We start from the raw sequence: 23,857 nt of genomic DNA on the forward strand, positions 1-23,857 counted from the left end.
TCAGTTAAGCACTGAAAAGTAAAGCAGATTCAAAGATCTGGGTTCAAATCTAACCTCTTAGTCCAGGCATGGTGTTGAATGTTTCAATCGTAGCACTCAGCAGAAGCCACGCCGGGCAGTGGTAATGCACACCTTTAATCCCAGCATTTGGGAGGCAGAGACAGGCAGATCTCTGGAGTTAGAGGCCAGCCTGGGCTGCACAGAGAAACCCTGTCTTGAAAAAACATGTTTTTAGAAAGTAGAAGCAAAGCCGGGCAGTAGTGGTGCACGTCTTTAATCCCAGCACTTGGGAGGCACAGGCAGGTGCATCTCTGAATCTGAAGCCAGTTAGTTTATAAAGTAAGTTTCTAAGACAGCCAAGGCTACGAAGAGAAACCCCGTGTATAAAAAGAAAAAAAAAAAACAAAGTAGAAAGCATAAGCAGGTGGATTTCTTTGAGTTTAAGGCCAGCAAAGTCTACATTTTTACCCCACAGTCTTGTCACATGGCTTAGCAGAGCTTTATGTTTCTTACATAACAACGATCCTAACTCTGGACCCACATACAGGAGAGCTACAATAGCTCCCTGGAAATCCCTGCTGCAGAGAAGTTTCTTTGGAGTGTTATCCTCTAGAGCACATTTGAATTCTCCTTGCCTGGATCCCACCCATTAGGTGGGTCTTATGTCTTCTGTAGTCTCCAGGCCTGACAAGCATGGGAACTGGAAAACAGCAAGCAAAATGATAAAGTGAGGGATAGGAACCCAAAAAAGATTGGGGAGGCCAAGAACCAGCCTGGTAGAGGGGCAGACAGGCAGGCTAAGTAGACCCCTTGCCAGACCCTCCTCTGCCAAAAGGGGCTGAGTTGCAGTGTCTGAGCTCTAATATGGAAGAGGCCACACTGGACAAGTTCAAGGAGGGAGCTAGAGCTGCACACGACAGGCACAAAGGGCTGACCTGGCCTCTTTCCTGTGGCTGGCAAGAAGCTGAAAGCAAGTTCTTCAGCTCCCTCCTCTGCTCCCTTCCTCCCTAGTCAGCTCTACCTGGACTCAGGAAGCCACAAGACCCACATCAGCTGGTGTCTGGAAAGTGATCCCATCTCCAGGCAAAGGGGAAGCTAGGAAAGGCCAGAACCAGACTAGGGCCCAGCGCGGACCCAGGGCTGCCTGCAGGTTGTGGCTGGTGCCCAGGTCATAGGAGTGCTGACCCCGAGCCCACTCCCATGTGGTCTGGCCCCTCAGCAGCAGCATCCCATGGAAAAGCAGTCCAGCACCACACAGCAGTGCACCCGCCACACATGTGTCCACCACAAAAGCTAAGGCGAACTGGGCCAGAGACACTTTGCCTGTGGGGAGAAAACAAAAAGGGTCTCAGATAGCAGTTGGCTGGCCTCCCCAAACCCAAATTCTGCCTTCCTCCCACCCAGAAAGTGGGACTCCATTCTATAAGTTCAATTACTCAGTTACACCTGGGATCCATGTTCCATGGAAATGTATAGCATCTTTTACGATCTTGGCCTCAGCAGGCAGCTAGTTCCTGCTGAACTGACTGACCACCAGAGGCCATGAAACATTGTGCTAAGTGAAAGAAGCCAGGCACAACTGGCCATGGTTTGTGGGATGTGATTTCTGTGAGCTGTCTTGAATGGACAAATGCGTGCACAGAAAGAAGACTGATGACCATCAGGGCTTGAGGGGCTCTAGGATGTCACAAGATGGCTGCTTACTGTCACCGCATTTCTCTATGGAGTGAAAATGGTCTGCAATTAGACAGTAGTAATGGTTATACTACACTACATACTAAATACAGATATTTAGAATATTTAGAACACTAAAATCTATGAAATGTACACTTCCAAATGACTAAAATGATGTCTTGTATCAGCAAAAGAGTACTTGGGCTAAGGAAATGGCTCATTCAGTGAACTGCTTGCCTTGCAAGCATGAGACCCTGACAGCAGATCCTCAGGACCCACATACAAATCTGAATGTGGTACCATATGCCTATAATTCCAGTGATGACTGAATGGGAGGCAGAGACAAGCAGACTCTATAGTCTATCGCCTAGCTGGTCTGGCCCACTTGTCAAAGTTCCAGGCCAATGAGAGACTCTGTCTCAAAGAGAAGGTGGAAGGTGCCCAAGGTTTTCTCTGACGTTCGCATGCACACACACGCGCGCGCACACACACACACACACACACACACACACACACACACACACACACACACATCCACCCAAACCATGGCAGAAATGCTCTGCAAAAAATAAGAGTAGAGGAAATGAGTTCATCTATTTTCATAAAAGGGGGAGAGACCATCCTGTCCAGGAGAGACTCTTAGGAGACAGAGTCAATGATTTGGCCGTGTACAAAGAAGTCCTGTTGCCCAGCAGATCTGTATGCAGTAGAGACCTGAAGTAAGGAGCTCCAAGAGCAGCTGGACATGCCAGAGTGTGTGGAGGGAGACGAGAGGGTACAAAGTCTGTGGAGACCAGAAGAAAGGAAGACCAAAAAGGAATGAAGAGATGGAAACATCGAAGTCGGAGCTGTAGGTAGGCCAAAGGCAGAGCATGCCAAGAATGCAGCACTGGAAGCTCCTGAGCCTGAGAGGTTCTCTAAAAGCAAGAAGAGAGCTGGATTTTCTGGCCTCTGTAGGAGAATGGGCAGAGCAGAAGCCAGGTGAGAGCAAGGAGAGGCAGGAGGCAGGAGAAAGCAGCTGCACACCTGCACAAGTCCTTTGGAAAGAGGAGGCAAAATAAGGACAAGCTTATATAAGGTAAGGGAACCCCAAGAAAGACAATGAAGAGAGCTGGGGCACAGGAAGAGGAATGGACAAAACAAGCAGAGGACTCCAGTAAGGGGGCGGGGTGTCAACTTTAAAAATCGGTGGGTCCTTCAGTCCACCAGGGAGAGCTGAACACAGGAATATTGCTGTTCTCTGTTTTTGAAACAAGGTCTCAAAATACATAGCTCAGGCTCACCTTCAGCTCTATATGTAATCCAGGCTGGCCACAAACTTTCAATACTCCTGCCAACCTGAGCTTCAAATGGAGAACAAGGTGAACCTAGCCATGAACATGGCATCATGTATATCTGGCAGCTCTCAGTAGCCAGGGGAAGGAAGATGAGCCAGGATGCTTGAGAGAGTGGCAGGATAAAGATAGAAATGAAGGACTCCTGAAGACAGCAGCAGTGAAGATGGGACAGGCAAGATGAATAGAAAGGTAACAACCAAGTAGAAAGGACAGCAGGTGAAGGGCCCAGAAAAGGATATGGGGGCTGGAGAGATGGCTCAGTGGTTAAGAGCACTGACTGCTCTTCCAGAGGACCCGGGTTCAATTCCCAGCACCACATGGCAGCTCACAAATGTCTATAACTCAAGGATCCAACACCTTCACACAGACATACAAGCAGGAAAAACACAAAAAAAAATGAAAAAAAAAATTAAAACAAAAAGGGATGGCTAATGGAGATGAAACATTCTGGGTTCTAACAAGAAGTAGGTGTGCCCGAGTGTGGTGGTGCACATCTTTAATCCCAGCACTCAGGAGGCAGAGGCAGGTGGATGTCTGTGAGTCTGAGGTCAGCCTGGTCTACACAGTGAGTTCCAGGACAGGCTCCAAAGCTAGAGAGAACCCTGTCTCAAAAAACAAACAAACAAAAAACCAACCAACCAACCAACCAACCAACCAACAAAGTATGTGTGGATGTGAGAGTTGGCGAAGTGAAACACAGATGGAGGCCAAGAAATGGAAGCCAAGAGTGAGCACTTGCCTGCAACCTCAGTACTTGGGAAGCTGAGGAAGAGGATGGTGACTTCAAAGTCAGCCTGGGCTTCACAGCAGGACCATGTAGGAAGGAAGGGAGGGAGGGAGGGAGGGAGAAAGGGAGGAAAGGCACAGTAAGTCATCTAGGTATGGACAGGATTGCTGACAGTTTTGGGGCTTTCAGTTTCAACAGATCCCAGGACTGACAGGCCCGGAGCCCAAGTCAGTGATAGGGAACAGTGAAGTAGGCTATGATGGCTGCAGAAAAACACCTCGCCTCAGAAAACACAGAACCATCAAGAAGTGTATGGAAGAGCCTGTAAAGAGATCAATGTGAGCACCTCAGTGGCTTCCAGAGGCTGGGGTATCTGGGACAGAGGACTTAGGCCCATCTCCCCTAAGATAACCTTCTAGCATCCAACACCCAACGGGCTCTCATACTAGCCTTTCCTCCTCTGTAGCAAGCTCTGGGATCCTTGATTCTTCAGGTAGAACTCTGTTCTTGTCTTGGAGCCCCATGTAAAGCACAGGGTTTTGTTTTTCGATTTTGGTTTTGTTTTTTCGATTTTATGAGACAGGGTTTCTCTGTAGCTTTGGAGCCCATGCTGGCACTCACTCTGTAGACCAGGCTGGCCTCAAACTCCCAAAGATCCACCTGACTCTACCTCCCAAGTGCTGGGATTAAAAGTATAAGCCACCACCACTGCCTAAAGCACAGTTCTTCACACTCAGTTAGGTATGAGGCTTCCCTCTCTCCCTAAATGACACTAGGGCTGGGTCCCCAGAGCATTGCTCAAGAGAACCAGGTGGACACCCCCACCTCCCATGGGAAGGGACCTTGGTCCCAAGCACAGTGCAAGGGTCTCTGGCTGCTGCAAGGTTCAGAAAGCTCCCCACCTGTGAGTAGCATGAGCCAGGGCAACAGCAGGAGAGCCACCGTGTAGACGGCTGAGTGGGCCCGCAGCAGGGCTGATAGGGCAGGGCTTAGCAGCACTGACACATGGAGAAGGACACCAGCAGCGTGAAGCAGCAGGCACAGGAAGGGCCGGTAGTTATGGAAGCCCACGCAGCGGCCCAGTAGGCGGCAGTGGTGGTCACGACGAAGGATGCACACACGGCAGGCAGAGCAGTGCCCACTACGCGGTGGCACCTGACTTTGACACTGGTAACAGTAACTGCAGAGACGAGGGAGGGGGAAGAACCACAGGTTAGTTAGTGCCCCCAAGAGCTCTAAGTGCCCCAGACCATGCCCAATCTCAGCCCCAGAGGCCGTGTTGGGGAAGCAGGAACAGCCTTGACCTCTAGCACTGCAGGTCTGAGGTGGCTACCCGCTGTGACATACCCACTGAAAAACAAAGTTTTCACTGACTTGGAAGTGCTTCTGCCACTAACATCTCTTTTCCTCTTTCCACTCGGGAATATTCTGCCCTTTGGTGGTCTGTTTCTTCCTCCCAGAAACCAGTTCAAAACTTCTCAAGTGGCTAACTCTGCCACCTCTTCATGCAAATGCCTCAATGAGGTCACCCTTGACCACTTACTTATTTTTTTGTTTTGTTTTGTTTTTCGAGACATGGTTTCTCTGTAGCTTTGAAGCCTGTCCTGGAACTAGCTCTTGTAGACCTCGAACTCACAGAGATCCGCCTGCCTCTCCCTCCCAAGTGCTGGGATTAAAGGCATGTGCCACCACCACCCGGGTACTTTTATATTTTTGTTTTTACTTGCAAATAATGAGCTAGTCTTAACATATTTGCATATGCTGTGGGTTTTTAGTAAAATGTGAGTTAATGAAATTGAGCTAATTAACAAATCCATCACCTAAAGATCTTGTGCTGTAAACTGACCATGTGTTTAGAACTGAAACTCTGGGCTGGGGAGATGGGTCAGTAGTTAAAGGCATGTGCTGCACAGGCCTGATGACCCATTCAGTCTCCAGAACCCAAATGGAAGAAGAGAACTCACGAAAATTGTCCTTCGACCTCCACATGTGCGCCGTAGCACGCGGGTCTGAACTTGGACACACATCATAAATACAGACAAAAATAATAAAAATAACTGAAACTTGCGCTCCTTGCCTTTTTTACCCTGATCTATTTTTTTTCACATCATCTTTTACCATCACTTTTACACAATTTGCTTATTTATTGGGCTTATAAGTTAGTATCTGCCCCTTTTGCAACTGAAATCAACTCCAGGAGGTCAGACATCTGTTTTTACTTGAGTCTCCGGAACAGTGTCCGCTCAGCATCTAAATGAATAAGTAGCGGATGCGAGGTTCTAAAGGAATTCTTTGGCTCCAACAACCCGAATGCTAATGTCATCTGGTTTCTGACAACTCAAGTTCTGGGGCCTCTCTTGGTCCCAGCGCCCCCACTCACCCTGACCCCCCGAACCCACTTCCGCCCGAAGACCCCCGTGCCCGACACTCACGCCCAGCCCTGGCCCAGGCCGCGGCCAGCCAGCATCACGCCCCGAATGCTGGGATCGGAGCGCAGGAAGAGTCCCACGTTGCCCAGCAGGTTAAGAAGCTGATAAGCAGCCAGCGCCAGTTGCAAGGCCCGAGCCAGGGGTCCCAGCGGAGGCGGCCCGGGCCCCAGCACCATCACATAGGCCAGCTCCAAGACCACGGCGACGGCCCACAGCGCGGTGAGCACCAGCGGCAGTCGCGTGGACGCTCCTTCTGCGCCCCGAGCAGCCCAGGGCTCCCCCATGGTTCCGATCCACTCGCAGTCAGATCGCTGGGACCCCACCGCTTCCGTATTGGGGAGGGCATAGCGGCGGACAGGCGTCTGACGCGACCAATGGGATATCTGCAAGGGTGAGTTGCCGTCAGATTCGCAGGGAGGGTCCACAGACACAAAGAAGTGATTGGCTGGCCGAAACATTTCGAAATCCGGTTGGTGCTGCCGCCCAGTGTCAACGTGAAGTGGTTGCCCAGCGTACTGCAAGGGTCACGCCCCCTGGATTGGCTGACTGCCACGTTGGGAGGATTGGGTTGCAGCACCCGTGGCGTCGGGGTTTCCCGGCTCAGCACATTCTCCCCACACTCCTCTACAGCCGTCCCGGTATTAATAGACCTGGCTGGTCCTATCATCTGGCCCCAAGCTCGGGTGTCTCCATCACCCTAGAAAACTTCCCAAACAGCTTGTTGCCTCTGTGTTACTGTGAGAAAGAAAGAAGGGTCTGTTTCTCGCGCGCAGTGCTGGAAGGAGGGCAGACTCAGATCCAAAGGGCAGCTTTTAGGATGGCCCGCAGCCACCACCTGGACTGCACTTTACAGATGAGGAAACAGACAAGGTCCATGACTCTCCCGAGATCACACAGCAAGCTAACCACAGAGCTGAAATGCGAACCCTCTGTGAAGGCCAGTAGTCACTCAGCATCCACCGCGATTCCGCAATCTTTGACTCCAGTGCAATCTTTTCTCTGGTCCAGACCCAAGCTCCCTCGCCCCCTATCTGGCCCCACCCACCTCCCCCATATTTAGTACGAATCTGATCTGGGGCTGGGACGGGCCCTACTTAACCCGGCCTGAGCGTTCAAGAGCTCGCCCAGTGGAGCGGAGCAGAGCCAAGATCCTGAGCAAGATGATGATGGTTATGCAGCCCGAGGGTCTGGGGGCCGGGGAGGGGCCCTTCTCGGGCGGCGGGGGCGGCGAGTACATGGAACAGGAGGAGGACTGGGACCGTGACTTGCTGTTGGACCCGGCCTGGGAGAAACAGCAGCGGAAAGTGAGTGCTCACCCATTTCCCAAAGGCAAAACTGAGGCTGAGAGGCCAGGCAGTTCTTCCTGGGTATCTGGGCAGTTCAAGGACAGAGCCTTCCTGTAACCTAGACTGACACTCCCCAGTCCAGGCTCTGCCCACCAGTCATCTACTGTCCCCAGGGCTAGAAGAAAGGCTGGGAGTCCTCAGGTGGGATTTAGGATGTCAAGAAGTTTCTGGAGTCCCTAATGGCCTCTCCCCTCTCCCAGCTCCTTTGAGCCCACTGCCTCGCTTCTCCCGGTGAAAGTAGATTTTGGACAAGGTCCAAGAGATGCAACTTGTTGGGTGGGAGGTGAAGGGGTCTCAAGAAGTTATGTCCTTCTATACACCCATCACACTCACCAGTTAAGTATCCCTAGACCCCATCCTGAAACATGCCAGGCACACAACCGTGTGTGGTGTAGAATCATCTCCTACTCTTTCCCATCCTCTGCTATGTATTCTACTCAGGGTGGCGTCCTCAGTGCCTCTATAGGCTTGAAGATTAAAGAAACTGGGGTCCAGAAAACGGCAGAGATAGACAGCCTATTATATACTGTGAGGAAGAAAAATAATTCCCCCCATCTGAGGATCTTTTCCTTTGCCCCACCCCATTCTTTCCCAAGATACTCCTCCCTGCCTTAGAAATCCTGAGTCTGCTGAAAAGGCCAGAAGGTCGGGAGGAGGGAAGCCCTGGGTCTCCTTACCAGTAACTTAACCCGGGGACCCAGATGGACACTTGTGCTGAGGCAGCGCCTTTGGGGGAGCTCAAGAGAACCATGTGGGCAGCTGTTGCCCAGGCCCAGCCTTGTAGGGCACTGCCCCCTCCCTCCCTGAACTATTTTCTCTCCTAGCTCCCCAGCGGAGGGAGCAAGACACCTGGGTTCCCTAAAGAGAAAATGATTCCAGTCGGACTGAGAAAGCGTTGAGGAGCTGCAGGCCAGACATAGGGAAGGTAGCTATGAGGCTATTGGGCATGCCTTTTGTCAACTATGCCTTATTCAAGGAAAGGGCAAGGTGCTGGTGTACCCAGCAGAATTTGTAGGACCTAAGAACCCCAGAATTTAGAACCAGAGCATTTCTGCTGGGTTAGATGACAGAAGTTGGCTGCAGGGGTGGGGAGATTGAGCTGACTGAGCCTGCACCTGTCTCCAAGCATGGCTGTGGTCCCTGAATTCGGCAATCCCCGGGTGATGTCATCCCTGCTCCTGGCTCCAGCTGCTAACTCCTCAACAACTCTTGCCCCCACCCCCAGCCATCCAACCCTCTCCCAGAACCAAGGCTATGTGTCCCTACTGTGACATCTGCCTGTCTCTTGCCTTTGTCAACCATCCTTTCATTCCAATTTATAGCCACCCCCATGTCCATCATCACCGTCCAACAACAGCCCCCATCCACATTAATTCATCAATAACATAGGGTTGAGGCTCTGAAAACCAGTCAGCGGCCCTGTAGATGAACAGGTGGGTTATGTCTTCCTCATTCCACATTGTTGAACAAGGCTGTAACATCCTTGTGGTCAGGTACCGGTCTGCTTCATCCACCCCTGCTCCTAATGGTTCTTGGTGACTGCTTCCTTGCTTATCAGTGACTCCAGGACCCAAGGTCTCCAACTTTGGAGCACTCTCATTCTCCCCGATACCTGAGTCCTCTTCAGTTGACCATATTGAAAAACAATTGGCTCATAAATATTTCCTGACTATTTTAAGGTCTCATGTAGTCCAGGCTAGTCTTGGATTTGCCATGTGACCAAGGATGACCTTGCCTCCTCTTTCTTTCCTTATAAAAGTTTTGTGAGATTTATTCATTTTACTTTATATGTGGTGTTTTGCCTGTGTATATGTATGTGCAACGTATCTATGCTTGGTGCTTGAGGAGGTCAGAATAGGGGATCAGATTCCCTGAACCCGGAGTTATGGGTGGTAAGGAACCACCAAGTGGGTGCTGGGAATCCACCCCTGGTCTTCTGCAAAAGAAACAAAACAGCGGGTGAACAATCTATCCAGTACTTTTTCCATTTTTTTCCTTTTTCTTTCCTTTTCTTTCTTTCATTTTTATCTGTTTGTTTATTTTGTTTTTGAAGGCAGGGTTTCTATGTGTAGCCCTGGCTGTCCTGGAACTAGCGCTGTAGACCAGGCTGACCTCTAACTCAAACTCACAGAGATCTGTCTGCCTCTGTTTCCCTAGTGCTGGGATTAAAGGTGTGCACCACCACTGCTGGGCTCCTTCCTCCACTTTCTAAGTTGCGGGCTGCAGGTTTGCACTACCACACCAGGTTTGAAGAGGTTCTAGGAGTCAAACCTGGGGCATCTTGTGTGCAAGACGGTCACTCTGTCCACTGAGCTAGATCCCAGATGTTCCATAAATACATCTTTTTTTTAAAAAAAATGTTTTACTTTAATGAATTATTTTTATTTATGTGTATGTACATGGGTACCCATGGAGACCAACAGAGGGTATCAGATCCCTAGAGCTGGAGTTACAGGCAGTTATAAAGGCTCCTCACATGGGTGCTGGGAATCCAATCTGGGTCATTTGGAAAAACAACCAGTGCTCTCAATCACTGGGCCATGATCCCAAGCCCATAAATAGGTTATAAGAAAGTCTGCAATCAGAATGAAACAAAGCACACCTCCATACCTCCTCACATCCACTCCATCGCTTTCTATCCCTTGTATCCATTCTCACCTCCCCGTTTCCCCCTTCCATTCTGACAACCATTGTTCCTGCTCTGCAACCAAAGTGAGCTTTTAAATTTAGTTCTACATTTACTAAATTTAGGCTACATTTGGGAGACTGAGGCAGGCAGCAGCGCTCTCTCAGATGGTCTGTTTCACATAACAAGTGTCAGGATAGCCAGAACTGCATAGGGAGACTTGTTTCAAACATATTAAGTTCTGATGCCTCCCTCTTGCCAGAAGCTTTGCCAGCTCTCTGTGGCTCTCAGGATCAAGTTCAAACTCCCTGGCTTAGCACCCAGGATCATGCATGACCTGGCCCCTGCCACCCCTCCGGTCTGTCTCTCACCACCAATACCCCAACACCTCCAGTTTGATTCCAACAGTGGCCACAATGCTGCAGTCCCACAGAGGGAACAACTGTTTCTCACTGCACATTTCCCCTTGTGCCTGCCCCTGCCTGACATGCCCTTGGCTGCCCTTCCTGGGCCTGCACCAGCTCCTGCTCTTTCATCACAGATTTGATGTGAGCCTCCATCAAGAAGCCCCCACCTAATTTGGACGATCCCCCTCCAACCCAGATTCCTCTGCCAGTCTCCACTGGTACACCTCAGAGAACAATGTGACTTTGATTGACTGTGAACTCCTTCAGGGCAGGGCTACATCTTATTAAAACTCATATTTGGGACTGGGAATGTAATGAATTGATTTTTAAGTTGATTAAGTTCTGACTTAGTTTAGCATGAGTTAATCCACAATTTGAATCCTCAGCATCAAATAAACAAGGTATGGTAGTACATGCTTGTCTTCATGTCTGTCTTGACAAAGACAGGAGAATCAGAAGTTCATTGTCACCACTGGCTACATGGTAAGTTAAAAAATACACGAGTCCATAAGACTTGACCTCAGGTTTGCCCCCACGAATCCCCACAACCCTACCCCAGCCAAGCTGCCTGACCTTCTGCCATTTGTAGACCCAGTGCATCCAGACTCTAGTTGTAGAAGTGACTGTAGAAAATGTGAATACAGTCTCTTGTGCTTGGGTCCCTACTAAGGACCCACTTCTACACCCCTTGTAACAGAAGCTCACCATGTTCCTTTAGCAATGACAGCTGTCCAGTGCTTATAGCATCCTCTTCCACTCCAGCTCCCAGCAGACCTGGAAACCTGGCTAAGGAGAGAATTCCAAATGGTCTCCAGGGCCACTTCTCAGAAACATCCGTTTTACGGTGGGAGGAATGCTTTTCTGCCAGCTTAGTGGTTGCACATGAGTCTAATGATATTTTAATTATTACCTGCTGCTCCATGGCTCCATAGTTAGTACCCCCTGGCCACTCAGGCTGTGACCTGGTAGAGCTTCCAATCTCTTGGTCCTGGCTCTGCAGCAGCCAAGATATGTAGGTTCAAAATCAACTCTCTATCATTCTATTTATCAATAAGACTTGGGAGTCAAACCAGGCAGTGGTGGTGCACATCTTTAATCCCAGCACTTGGGAGGCAGAGGCAGGGGGATCTCTGTGAGTTTGAGGTCATCCTGGTTTACAAGAGCTAGTTCCAGGACAGGCTTCAAAGCTACAGAGAAATCCTGTCTCGAAAGAAAATAAAAAAAATAAAAAGACTTGGGAATCAAAGGCTGGGGTGAAAACCTGCTAGCTCAGAGAGGTTGAGTAGCAACTAACTGATCTAGCTTTTTGACTGGAGACACTGCAAGACAATTCTTGTTGTCCCAGAACCAAAAAGAAGTGCCATACTCAAGTCCCAACCTTGCCTTCCTGTATGTCTTCTCTATCGAAATTGCTGGCTTTTCTATGGCCAATTCCAGTCAGTTAGTCACTAGCTCCACCTCCTGATTTAAGTTTTAACTTGAATCCCTAGTCTCAAGAGTGTCAGAGTTCGATCAAAATATCCTACAACAGAGGAGAATTCCAGGATCCTGCCAGGTCAAAAGAAGGGCCAGAGACATAACAGAGTCTGATCACCACCTTGAAAAAATACAGGAACCAAACCACGAAGAGGTCAAGGACTGGCTCCAGATCACAGAGAGGGATGTAAGCTGGGGTTGGAGCCCAGCTGTGGTCTTCATCAAGGATCCAGAGCCAGTGGTAGCACTCAGGGTCTGAAGGCCTGGTTGGTTTGCAAATATATACACACTCCTAGGACAACCCCATTTCCAACAGACACAACCATTTCTCAATCTTCTTATCGAGGTGGAAGCTGAGGCTGGTTGTAGGGACGGGGGTCATTGGTGTTGGGAAAGAGCCCATGTGGGTTGCAGCATCTGGTCAACCAGTTGCTTGTATGAGACCCAGTGGGGATAATTAGGTGTTTAATGAATCATTCTGAAATAACAGTTGATTGTTGATCACCCATGCAATGCTTTTATATCCAGGTTTCCCTGGCAGATGATTCCCACCTCTCATCTAGATATGATTCCCTTGAGGAGCTCTCAGTTTAGAGACCATGTCTCTGGCCCATCTGGACCCAGGGCATGAACTGTGTAAATGTTTTCTAATCCTATCTCCAGAGATTAAGATTAGACAAAGATGTGTAGCAGGCATTTTCTTTGGGTCACCAGTTCACAAAAATGACATGGAGACGTATTATTAATTATGAAAACTCGACCTTAGCTTAAGCTTCTTTCTAACTAGTTTTTAGAACTTAAATTACCCCACCTCCTTTTTTTGGTTTTAACGAGACAGGGTTTCTCTGTAGCTTTGGAGCCTGTCCTGGAACTAGCTCTTGTAGACCAGGCTGGCCTCGAACTCACAGAAATCCACCTCCCTCTGCCTTCTGAGTGCTGGGATTAAAGGTGTGCGCCACCATTCCCGACTAACCCATGCTTTTTAATCTACATTCTTTTACACGGCTCAGTTACCTTTACTCTGGCCTCTTCATCCTGCTTCCTCCATGTTTGGCTGGAAACTCTGCCTTTCTTTCTCCACCCTCCCCCGCCCTACCTCTCTGTCTCAGAAGTCCTGTCTAATTGGCCATTCAGCTCTTTATTAAACCAATCACAGTGACACATCTTCGGTCTAAAGAAATATTTCCCATCAAAGCCAGAGTGCTTGCCTTACCACAGAGAGGTCCCAAATCCAAACTGGTACCTATAGAGGCCCCGCCGCCATTTCTCTTCTCTCAGCTAAAATAAAACTCCAAAAAGAAAAAAAAGCTGAAGAAGAAGGATACATAGCAAGCCAGTTGGACCTGGGTTCTAGGACCTAACTTAATGGAGGAGCTAAGTCTGTGTGCACCAGACTTGGTTCTGGCATTCCTCATTCTCAGATCCGTTCCTACTGTCCAACCACTGTCTTTTGTCCCTAGACCTTCACGGCATGGTGCAACTCACATCTGCGCAAGGCGGGCACTCAGATTGAGAACATTGAGGAGGACTTCCGCAATGGCCTGAAGCTCATGCTGCTCCTGGAGGTCATTTCTGGTGAGGGCACGTCTGTGGCCAGGGAAATCTGGAGGTTTGCGGAAATGGTGGCAGCAGAGTGCTGGAAGGGAGTCAGCTTGGGAGCAGCATTTTTTAACTAGAAACATTTTCAGTGCTGAGAATCAAATCCAGGGCTTCAGTCAGGCTAGATAAACACTCTGCTCCTGAGGTACATCCCAGGCCCTCTCCAATAACCCTTGCCCCTTACCCTCTCCTCTTATACTCAGGAGAGAGGCTGCCCAGGCCAGACAAGGGCAAGATGCGCTTCCACAAAATCGCCAATGTCAATAAGGCCCTGGACTTCATCGCCAGCAAAGGAGTTAAGCTTGTGTCCATTGGCGCTGAAGGTGAGAAGGGGAGAGGAGGGGCCTGGGCAAGGACTCAGGGGGAGTCAGCAGGTTTCTTCTGCAAGACCCAGTGGAGATAATTATTCCTGTCTATCAGAAGCAACTGTACCCAAATACCAGTCCAGCACCTGGTGCCTAGCAGGTGTTCAACAAATCATTCTAAAATAGCACTAGATGACTATTGAGTGTTTGTTAAGCGTTTAGTAGGTACCAGACTTTGGGTGTGGCTCAAGGGTCAGGAGGCTGAGCCAGAGGACCATGCACTGAGGCCTGGACACAAAGGCCTGGAGTCCAACCCTGACCCCTGTCCCTGGCAGAAATTGTTGATGGGAACCTGAAGATGACCCTGGGCATGATCTGGACCATCATCCTCCGCTTTGCCATCCAGGACATCTCTGTGGAGGGTGAGTAGAGGAGGAGGCAGATGGACGGGACCAGCTCAGACTTTTTTTCCAGCTAACACTTCTGTCCCTTTGTCCCCCAGAGACCTCAGCCAAAGAAGGCTTGCTTCTCTGGTGTCAGAGGAAAACAGCGCCATATCGCAACGTCAACGTACAGAACTTCCATACCAGGTCTGTTTGATGGCATCAAGGGGGCTCAGTGAGCAGCTCTGGTCCCTGGTTCATGAAGGTATAGACTGGCCCCACCCCAAGCCTCAGCGATTGGAGGGTTCCAGTTCAGTTCTTGGAACAGCCTCTGAAACAAGAACTCAGGATATAGTGAATGAATGGGGCTGAACAAGGAGGGTTGCAGACCAATCCTGGGGCAAGGAGCGTTTGTGATATCCATAGACGTGTATTTCAGCCAGAGACCTGGATACCCCACACACCTAGAAACTGGTCTGGCATGAGCCTACGAACGGGAAGGGATTGTGATTGTGAGGAGCTGTGAGGAGATGGTCTAGCAATGAGAGGCAAAGGAATTTGTACTTGACTGCAAGAAAAGGCAATTCTGCCGGGGTGCTGCTAGGTTGAGGGTTGAACATGGCATCAGCCTGAACCCAAGCCTGACGACCCTTTCTGTCTGTTCAGCTGGAAGGATGGCCTGGCCCTCTGTGCTCTCATCCACCGCCACCGGCCAGACCTCATTGATTATGCCAAGCTGCGCAAGGTGGGCCTCTATAGGTCACAGACCCAATTCTGCAGTCTCTGCCTTCAGCTGACCTTTCAACTTTTCCCCCTCTTGCCTCGCTAGGATGACCCAATTGGAAACCTGAACACTGCTTTTGAGGTGGCAGAGAAATACCTGGATATCCCTAAGATGTTGGATGCAGAAGGTGAGATCAATGGATGAGAACAGTATTAAATATACATTTGACCCTGTCCAACCTCCACATAGTACCATGCCCTCCCCTCCTCCAGTGATATTTTACTCCTGCCCCTTACTCTTTCCCACCCTTCTTCCATTTCAAAATCTTATGATTTATGAGACAGCCTTGTGTTGCCAAGACTGGTTTCAAACTCAATATGTATCTGAGGCTAGCCCTGATACATTTTCTGCCTCCACACCATTCAAGTGCTGGAATTATAGGCATGTGTTACCACTCCTAACTCTTCTCACAATGTTTCGTTCCTCTTTCCTCTTCTCCAGGAGCTTCCCCTGCCCTCTGTCTCCCAGCTTTCCTCTATGGAATGGCTCTGCCTCTGACTCATATCCCAGTCTCCTGGCTATTCAGGATAATATTGGTTCCCAAGACTGGAAGCTTCTCTGGGGCACTTTCTGCCTGTGCTCCCTGAGCCCAAGCAATGTTCAGTCAATGAAGCAGCAAACATTTTCTGAGTGGCTGCTGCTTGGTATCCTAGACGTCTGTGCACCAAGGAGACTGCATCTGGCCCCTGAGGAAGTATAAGACTTAGAGAAGAGGCAGAGAGACTGAGTTACAGGCTGCTGGGAGCACCAGGCAGAGATCAGAGACCCCTCATGAGGGCCTCAGATCTGCACCCTCATGCATGGTCTCACACCAGGTCCTGGGGTGATCATAGAGGGCTTCCTGAAAGAGCTTGGGGTAGCAAGCAGTCCATTATTAGTAATCTCCACTTTTGTCATCCTGAGGGTATTCTTTGCATAGAGGGGAGAGTCTTGAGTTCATTTCCCACCCTGGCTTTGGTCAACATACACTTCACAAGACAAGAACTGAGGATGTTGCTAAGGTGGAGCACTTACCTATCATGAGAAGAGCCCTGAATTTGATTCCTGTGCTTCAAAAAAACCAAACCAAACCAAAAAACTATATACCTTGCTGTCCTCCCCAGACATTGTGAACACCCCAAAACCAGATGAGAAAGCCATCATGACGTATGTTTCCTGCTTCTACCATGCTTTTGCTGGGGCTGAGCAGGTAAAGGAGGGTCTCGTTGCTGCCCAACTGAAGGCATTGCTGCCTAGGTAGGGTCTAAGAGCCCAACCTTGGTGTTAGCCCAACATTTGGAGGTGCCAAGCCCTGTAAGTTGGAGGGAGGGCCATTGTCTCAATGGGTCTTCAGGGAGCTCAGGGACAGAGGCCTCTGTCCTGAAAGCTCCTCCCACCGTAGAGATGTGACCACCCCTCCCTGATTTGTACACAGGCCAAGTTGTTGAGGGAGGCTAGGTTGGAGTGTCTGGGATAGCTTGTCCTCAGCCCTCTTCCTTCCCCCCACTACAGGCAGAGACCGCTGCTAACAGGATCTGCAAGGTGTTAGCTGTGAACCAAGAAAACGAGAAACTGATGGAGGAGTATGAGAAATTAGCCAGTGAGGTATGGCTAGGGTCAGAGAGCCCCTTCCCACTGTACTCCTTACCCTGTGCCCACTGAACGTCCCAACTTCTCTAACCTTAATCGCTGGCATGAGTCTGTAGAGCATCCTTCCAGGTTCTTTCTGTTCCTGCCTCCCCACCATCTCCTGCACTTCTGTCAGCTAAAACTCCTGGTCATTCCTGATTCACTTATTGTTTATATATTTACTGATCCTGTCCTTCCCTGACATTTAGGCAGCCATATGTCCTTTTTCTACATATCAACCTATTTTGGCTCCTGGGCTCAGAGATTGATTGTCTTGGAATTGGGATACGGTTCAGTGGTAGATGGCTTGTCTAGACTATGGGAAACCCTAGCTTCACACACACACACACACACACACACACACACACACACACGTATCCTATTCCTTCTCTGGCTAGTGAGGACAGTTTGAAAGTCCCCTCCACGTATCTGAGGCCTGGCCCTCTGGCTGCAGCCTATGTGTAGAATGGAGATGGGTGGGTAAGGTGTGAAGGTCAGCTCAGAACTCTCTGCCTTGCTCTGGTCCTGGCAGCTACTGGAGTGGATTCGTCGCACTGTCCCATGGCTGGAGAACCGCGTAGGTGAACCCAGTATGAGTGCGATGCAGCGCAAGCTGGAGGACTTCCGGGACTATAGACGTCTGCACAAGCCTCCCCGTGTGCAGGAGAAGTGCCAGCTGGAGATCAATTTCAACACGCTGCAGACCAAGCTGCGCTTGAGCCACCGACCTGCTTTCATGCCCTCTGAGGGCAAACTGGTTTCGGTGAGCTAGTGCCCTGGGTGACCTTGGGTCCTTGATCCCTATCTGCATACTGGGTGAACTGTGGTGGAGGCCACCTTTGTTTCCCACACAGGATATAGCCAATGCATGGCGGGGCCTGGAGCAGGTAGAGAAGGGCTATGAGGACTGGCTGCTTTCAGAGATCAGGCGTCTGCAGCGGCTTCAGCACCTGGCTGAGAAGTTCCAACAGAAGGCTTCCCTGCATGAAGCTTGGACCCGCGGTACGTATATCTCATGGGACCAGACTCTTTTCTGGGACAAAATGCACAGGACAGTGACTGATGCTTTGCAGGAAGCCAGAGACCAACCCCCCTCCCAACACACACACACACACACACACACACACACACACACACACACACACGTCTTACTATATAGTGCTAACTAGCTTGTAACTCATTATGTAAACCAGGCAGAGATCTACCTGCCTCTGCCTCCTGAGTGCTTGGGGTACTGGGATTATAGACATGAGCTGCCAAACCTGGCTGGAGAGCAGATTTCTCATTCCACCCTAACTTGCTACAGTGCACTCTGGGCTCCTCTTGGGGCTGGTTTTGTTACCTATAAACCTAATCTCCCTCCTCTCAGGCTCTGGTCCTCTGTAGTCTTTTTGGATTAATTTGTCACTTAGCTTCTGTATATGGAACAGGTGTCCAAAGGTAAGTCCCTAATCTCAGCATCGCTATGTCATATTCAAAGTATATTGATGAAGAATGCTGCATCACTCTTCATAAATAACATTTATTCAGGATTCTATCAGAGATTGCAGTCCTACAAAAGAATAAGTCAACCGGGCGGTGGTGGCACATGGCTTTAATCCCAGCACTAGGGAGGCAGCAGGCAGTCAGATCTCTGCGAGTTCAAGGCCAGTCTGGCCTACAGCCAGGGCTGTTTATACAGAGAAACCCTGTCTTGAGAAACTTAAAAAAGAAAGGGAAAAAAAAAAACCAAACCAACAAGAGCAACAAAAAACAAAAACAACCCCCCCAACCTGTTCTGTTAAAATGAACAAACATTAATGATGGTAGGAATAGTGAATAACAATAGTTTGGATATTTTTATAAGAATTTCTGAAGTTGCCAGGTATGGTGGCACACTCATTTAATTCCAGCAACTGGGAGGCAGAAGTGGGCAGATCTCTGAGTTTGAGGCCAGCCCGGTCTACAGAGTGAGATCAAGGACAGCCAGGGCTACACAGAAAGAGACTGTCTCAAAAACAAGCAAAAAAAAATCTTGAAATTTTCAGTTTAATGACTCTGTCGCAATCTCTGAACCTACCTGTCACCTACCAATACCTACCATTACTGTAATGAAGATGGAGGTCTTTATTTGTAAAATTATAGTAATTATTACTTTAAAATCACTTTTGCATTTATTATTTATTCATACAGTAATTATGTATTCACAGAGACTCTGCCATCCATCAAGTATCAGGTGCTGTGCCAGGTGCTGGGAAATAGTGGTGAGCAAAAGAAGCCAAGTCAAAGATTGAGGAGTTCACAGGGGCACTGAGAAGTAGTTCAAAGGCCAGGCGCGGTGGTGTACGCCTTTAATCCCAGCACTTGAGAGGCAGAGGCAGAGGCAGAGGCAGAGGCAGAGGCAAGCAGTTCTCTGAGTTCGGGGCTAACCTGGTCAACATAGAGAGTTCCAGCAGGACCACATAGAGAGACCCTGTGTCAGAAAAAAACAAAAACAAAAAACAGAAGAGCGAGGGGAGGGTCGATATCAAGTAATTCCAAAATTGTAGCAAAGGTCATCCTGGACGATGCTGGGACTGGCAAGCAATGCCAGCGATCTGGGCTGACATGTTAGGGTATGCTGGGAAACCTCACACCCCAGCCATGGCGGCCTCTGGGTGAGAGGACCCTGTTCTCTTACCGAGCAGGCAAAGAGGAGATGCTGAATCAACACGACTATGAGTCGGCTTCGCTGCAGGAGGTGCGTGCCCTGTTGAGGCGCCACGAGGCCTTTGAGAGCGACCTGGCAGCGCACCAAGACAGAGTGGAGCACATTGCTGCACTGGCCCAGGAACTCAAGTAGGCATGACCAGAGAGCTGCCCCGCCCCCTTTCCATTGAGCCCGGCCCTGAAGAAACCTGTCCCGCCCCCTCTCACTGAGCCCCACCCCATTCCTCTGTCACACCTTTACTTCCTATGCCCTTTCTGAAACACTGTCCCCAACCCTTGCATTTACCCACTGGCACTCCTCAGTTCCTACGTGCATGGGAAAACCCCTTTACCTTAGGTTATTAGCCCATCCCAGTCAGTCTTGGCCTCACTAACTACCTCCTCCAGTTCCCCTTCTCCCATAATCCTGCTTCTGAAACCTCAGGCTCCACATCCAGGGACTGGAGCTGAGGATCTTTGGTGCCAGTCGTCCTGCAATCACACACTGAGTGAGACCCCTGGAAGAGAAAGTTCTTCTCTGCCTCCCTAACTGTCACTCCTGCAACCTCACCCTGTCTTGGTTTCACCAGGGTTCAACTTAGCTTAGGGTCTGGCTCTATCCCTATTCCCCTTTCACCCCACCAGTGAGCTGGACTACCATGAGGCAGCCTCGGTGAACAGCCGCTGCCAAGCCATTTGCGACCAGTGGGATAACTTGGGTACACTGACCCAGAAGAGGAGAGATGCACTAGAGGTGGGCAGGTGGGCCAGGGAACCAAGGGCAAGGTGATGAGGCCAGCAAGCCACAAAGGGTCTGATACATGGTCCCCCTGGGCCCTAGAGGATGGAAAAGCTCCTGGAAACCATTGACCAGCTACAGCTGGAGTTTGCTCGTCGGGCAGCACCTTTCAACAACTGGCTGGATGGGGCTATTGAGGACCTGCAGGACGTGTGGCTAGTGCACTCTGTGGAGGAGACTCAGGTGAGTGCAAGTATTCTGGGAGAAGTCTGGGAGGCACTGGATGTAATGAGAGGTAAACTGGTCTCACATCCCATCAGCCATACCTTTGGGTTCCTGGATAACAGGAACAGGAAGCAGCAAAAACTGGTTATGGAGTGCTAGGCTAGCAGGCAAGGTGCCTAGGTTCTTTTTGTTTGCTTGCTTTTTTATTTTTCAAGACAGGGTTTCTCTGTAGGCTTGGAGCCTGTTCTGGAACTCGCTCTGTAGACCAGGCTGGCCTCAAACTCACAGAGATCTGCCTGTCTCTGTCTCCTGAGTGCTGGGATTAAATGCATGCACCACCACTACCTGTACCAACTACTAAATGGCCTAGTTCCCTGTTCTGCTGCCTCTGTTGCTTGCAGTAAGTGGGTGTGCTGGCTGATCCTTCCTGTTCTCCCCCAGAGCCTGCTAACAGCACATGAACAGTTCAAGGCAACATTGCCTGAGGCTGATCGAGAGCGAGGTGCCATCCTGGGCATCCAAGGAGAGATCCAGAAGATTTGCCAAACGTATGGGCTGCGGCCAAAGTCTGCCAACCCCTACATCACCCTCAGCTCACAGGACATCAACAATAAGTGGGACACGGTCAGTGCCACTGGCAATGCTGCATTGTCCCCACTTCCTCTTGCATATTTGAATCAATGAAACCTCTAGTGTACCAAGATATGGGGCATAAAGCCCACCTCCATCCAGATCTGAGCCTGCCACAGATTCCTCCTGGCATTGGATAAGCCTCCAACACCACTTCTCTATCAGGACTGATAGACAAATAGAATTTATTGTGTGCATATCATCCACAAGTGATATGCGTTATATCACTGGGCACCATTTTACAGATGAGAAACCTGGAGTCTATAAATATGAAGTCATTTGCCTCAGTTTATCTAAGTTTGCTTCATGAGAACCAGAACTGAGGTTTGAGGGCCTGAAGGTCATCTCGCCTCAGAACCATCTCCTGGCCCCCAGACTTGGTCATGTTACAACCACTCTCTTTCCCAGGTCCGAAAGCTGGTACCCAGCCGTGACCAGACCCTGCAGGAGGAACTGGCACGGCAGCAGGTGAACGAGAGGCTCCGGCGACAGTTTGCAGCCCAGGCCAATGCCATAGGACCCTGGATCCAGGGAAAGGTGGAGGTAAGGGCGTGGAGAGCTGGGTCAGCTCAGGGAATGGGACTGAGGGAGTTGAGAGTTCTTATCCTGTCTGGATACCCTTACAGGAGGTAGGGCGGCTGGCAGCTGGGTTGGCCGGCTCTCTGGAGGAGCAGATGGCGGGTCTACGGCAGCAGGAACAAAACATCATCAATTACAAGAGCAACATTGACCGGCTGGAGGGTGACCACCAGCTGCTGCAGGAGAGCTTGGTTTTTGACAACAAGCATACCGTCTACAGCATGGAGGTGGGGTCTCACCCTTGCTTGGGAGAAAGGGGAAGGAGGCCTGATGTACTCATAGATGGACAGAGCACATCTGTCCCAGGAGGGTCACCAATTCAGCCTGGCAAGCTTTTCCGATGTCCCATGTCAGTGTGGCTATCCAGCGATGGGAAGTGGCTTGTTCAGGCTAGATGTGATGCACACCTGTAATGCCATCACTAGAAAGATAGAGGATCTTTCAAGAACCAGGATCAGGAGTTCAAGGTCAATCTCAGCTACACAGCAAGCTCAGAGTCAGCCCAGGCTTCATGAGGCAAGGGGCAGGGAGGGAAGGAGGGAGGAAAGGAAAGGAAAATGAAAAGAGTCTATTTAGACTCATAAAGCAACCTAAAGCCAGACTACAAGATTGGCCATGGTTGATGAATGCTTAATACATAATAAGCCAATAAACTTTAAGATAGAAAGGGCTGCTTAGAGTTACTTAGGGGAACTTCAAGATGGGGACAAAGGCCCAATAAGGGGGAGAACTTTTCCAATGTCACATAATGAATTAAGAATACAAACAACTAGACAGCCAGGTGTGGTGGTGGCATGTCTTTAATCCAGCACTTGGGAGGCAGAGGCAGGTGGACTTCTGTGAGTTTGAGGCCAGCCTGATCCACATTGAGAGTTCTAGGACAGCCAGGGCTATACTGTCTCCAAACAAACAAAAAAAGTAAAACTGAAGTAAGGATAAAGAGCTGGCCATCTACTGACTGCCTTGTCTCTTGCTCTCTAGCACATTCGTGTGGGTTGGGAGCAGCTGCTCACCTCCATTGCCCGCACCATCAATGAGGTAGAGAACCAGGTATTGACCCGAGATGCCAAGGGTCTGAGCCAGGAGCAGCTCAACGAGTTCCGGGCATCCTTCAACCATTTTGACCGGGTCAGCAGAGCCCAAGTCCTCTGAGCTAAGAGATGGGGGCTGGTGGGATTTGGAGACCAAGGCTGATACCCATTTGTCCTCTACAGAAGCGGAACGGGATGATGGAGCCTGATGACTTCCGGGCTTGCCTCATCTCCATGGGTTATGACCTGGTGAGGCCCCAAACCACTTCTACAAATACCATCGGTTCCCCTCCTTCTGCCTGGCTCCCTCTTCACATAACCATTTCTGTTCAGTACACTCACACAAAGGCTAGTTAAACACAGAAGTAAATCAAGGTCTCATCTTGCCCCTCCCCGAAGAAAAATGTTAAATTGTGAAACATTGGAGCTCTCAAGCAAGAGGGGGAATGGGCAAAAGCATGAGCAAAAGGCAGATTTCTGCCTACCATGAAGGACTCCTTAAAGCCAAGCTGATTAATGTCTTGGGAAGAGGGTATGTTTTCACTGGGGTGATAACAAGCCAAGTATGGAAAGTCCCCAAGAGGGGACATGAGGGGCCCTCTTGGCTTTAGCGCTATGGATAAAGTGTCTGCCCTCTGTCTCTGCAGGGGGAAGTGGAGTTTGCTCGCATCATGACTATGGTGGATCCTAATGCAGCAGGGGTTGTGACTTTCCAAGCTTTCATTGACTTCATGACCCGAGAGACTGCCGAGACAGATACAGCTGAACAAGTTGTAGCCTCCTTCAAAATCCTGGCAGGAGATAAAGTGAATCCCATGTGGTGGAGGGATTGGGGGGCTAGGGCATGACCCAAGACCTGTGGGCCCTTAATGTCTCCTCTTTTCCAGAACTACATCACCCCAGAAGAGTTGCGGCGAGAGCTCCCAGCCGAGCAGGCTGAGTACTGCATCCACCGGATGGTGCCCTACAAAGGATCTGGGGCTCCACCTGGAGCCCTGGACTACGTGGCTTTCTCCAGTGCCCTCTATGGAGAAAGTGACCTCTGACATTCTTACCAGAAAAGGAGAGAGGGCACTTCTGTGGAGGATTCCACCGTCCCTCAGAGCAATGGCCTCCACCTCATCTAGCACTGTGCTTCTGAATAAAGATCAGGCTGTGGGCCTCTCCCATCTCCTCTTGGTTGCTGAAGGGGAAGCTGGGCCCTGGAGCTCCCGGGTGGGACCAGCTACCCCACCTTGACCCACCAGGGATCCCTAGGACCCATCTTTTCCCTCAGAAACTAAGC

The 23,857-nt window shown here is 50.0% G+C and overlaps 2 protein-coding genes across 2 annotated transcripts; one reads left to right on the forward strand and one right to left on the reverse strand.

Annotated features, from left to right (window-relative positions):
- Positions 1 to 258: 258 nt before the first annotated feature.
- On the reverse strand, positions 259 to 6,507 carry Zdhhc24 (zDHHC palmitoyltransferase 24). The gene is made up of 3 exons (XM_048457914.3): positions 6,171 to 6,507; positions 4,641 to 4,918; positions 259 to 1,323 (listed from the first exon to the last, which is right to left on the reverse strand). Exons 1-3 carry the CDS (start codon positions 6,449 to 6,451, stop codon positions 1,028 to 1,030), a joined length of 855 nt encoding a protein of 284 aa, XP_048313871.3. The 5' UTR covers positions 6,452 to 6,507; the 3' UTR covers positions 259 to 1,027.
- A 792-nt stretch (positions 6,508 to 7,299) lies between these two features.
- Actn3 (actinin alpha 3) lies at positions 7,300 to 23,719 on the forward strand. The gene is made up of 21 exons (XM_048457912.3): positions 7,300 to 7,471; positions 13,483 to 13,597; positions 13,825 to 13,944; positions 14,262 to 14,348; positions 14,429 to 14,516; positions 14,976 to 15,054; positions 15,139 to 15,220; positions 16,197 to 16,282; positions 16,585 to 16,677; positions 17,234 to 17,464; positions 17,556 to 17,703; positions 19,368 to 19,518; positions 20,014 to 20,122; positions 20,210 to 20,350; positions 20,774 to 20,956; positions 21,371 to 21,505; positions 21,589 to 21,768; positions 22,523 to 22,669; positions 22,756 to 22,821; positions 23,220 to 23,378; positions 23,460 to 23,719. The coding sequence occupies exons 1-21, from the start codon at positions 7,328 to 7,330 to the stop codon at positions 23,616 to 23,618; spliced, it is 2,703 nt and encodes a 900-aa protein (XP_048313869.1). The 5' UTR covers positions 7,300 to 7,327; the 3' UTR covers positions 23,619 to 23,719.
- Positions 23,720 to 23,857: the final 138 nt, after the last annotated feature.

This window comes from Myodes glareolus, chromosome 7 (assembly GCF_982192425.1).
Source record: "Myodes glareolus chromosome 7, mMyoGla1.1, whole genome shotgun sequence".
NCBI lineage: Eukaryota > Metazoa > Chordata > Mammalia > Rodentia > Cricetidae > Myodes > Myodes glareolus.

Bases quoted from the DNA above. Each gene is read 5' to 3' on its own strand.
- Zdhhc24 (XM_048457914.3), bottom strand. From the start codon at position 6,451: ATGGGGGAGCCCTGGGCTGCTCGGGGCGCAGAAGGAGCGTCCACGCGA. The intron at 4,919-6,170 runs GTGAGTGTCGGG...TCGTCTCTGCAG, and splicing joins GGCCTGGGCCAGGGCTGGGC to TTACTGTTACCAGTGTCAAA. The intron at 1,324-4,640 runs GTGGGGAGCTTT...TTCTCCCCACAG, and splicing joins CTGGCTCATGCTACTCACAG to GCAAAGTGTCTCTGGCCCAG.
- Actn3 (XM_048457912.3), top strand. From the start codon at position 7,328: ATGATGATGGTTATGCAGCCCGAGGGTCTGGGGGCCGGGGAGGGGCCC. The intron at 15,055-15,138 runs GTGGGCCTCTAT...TTGCCTCGCTAG, and splicing joins ATTATGCCAAGCTGCGCAAG to GATGACCCAATTGGAAACCT. The intron at 21,769-22,522 runs GTGGGGTCTCAC...CTTGCTCTCTAG, and splicing joins ATACCGTCTACAGCATGGAG to CACATTCGTGTGGGTTGGGA.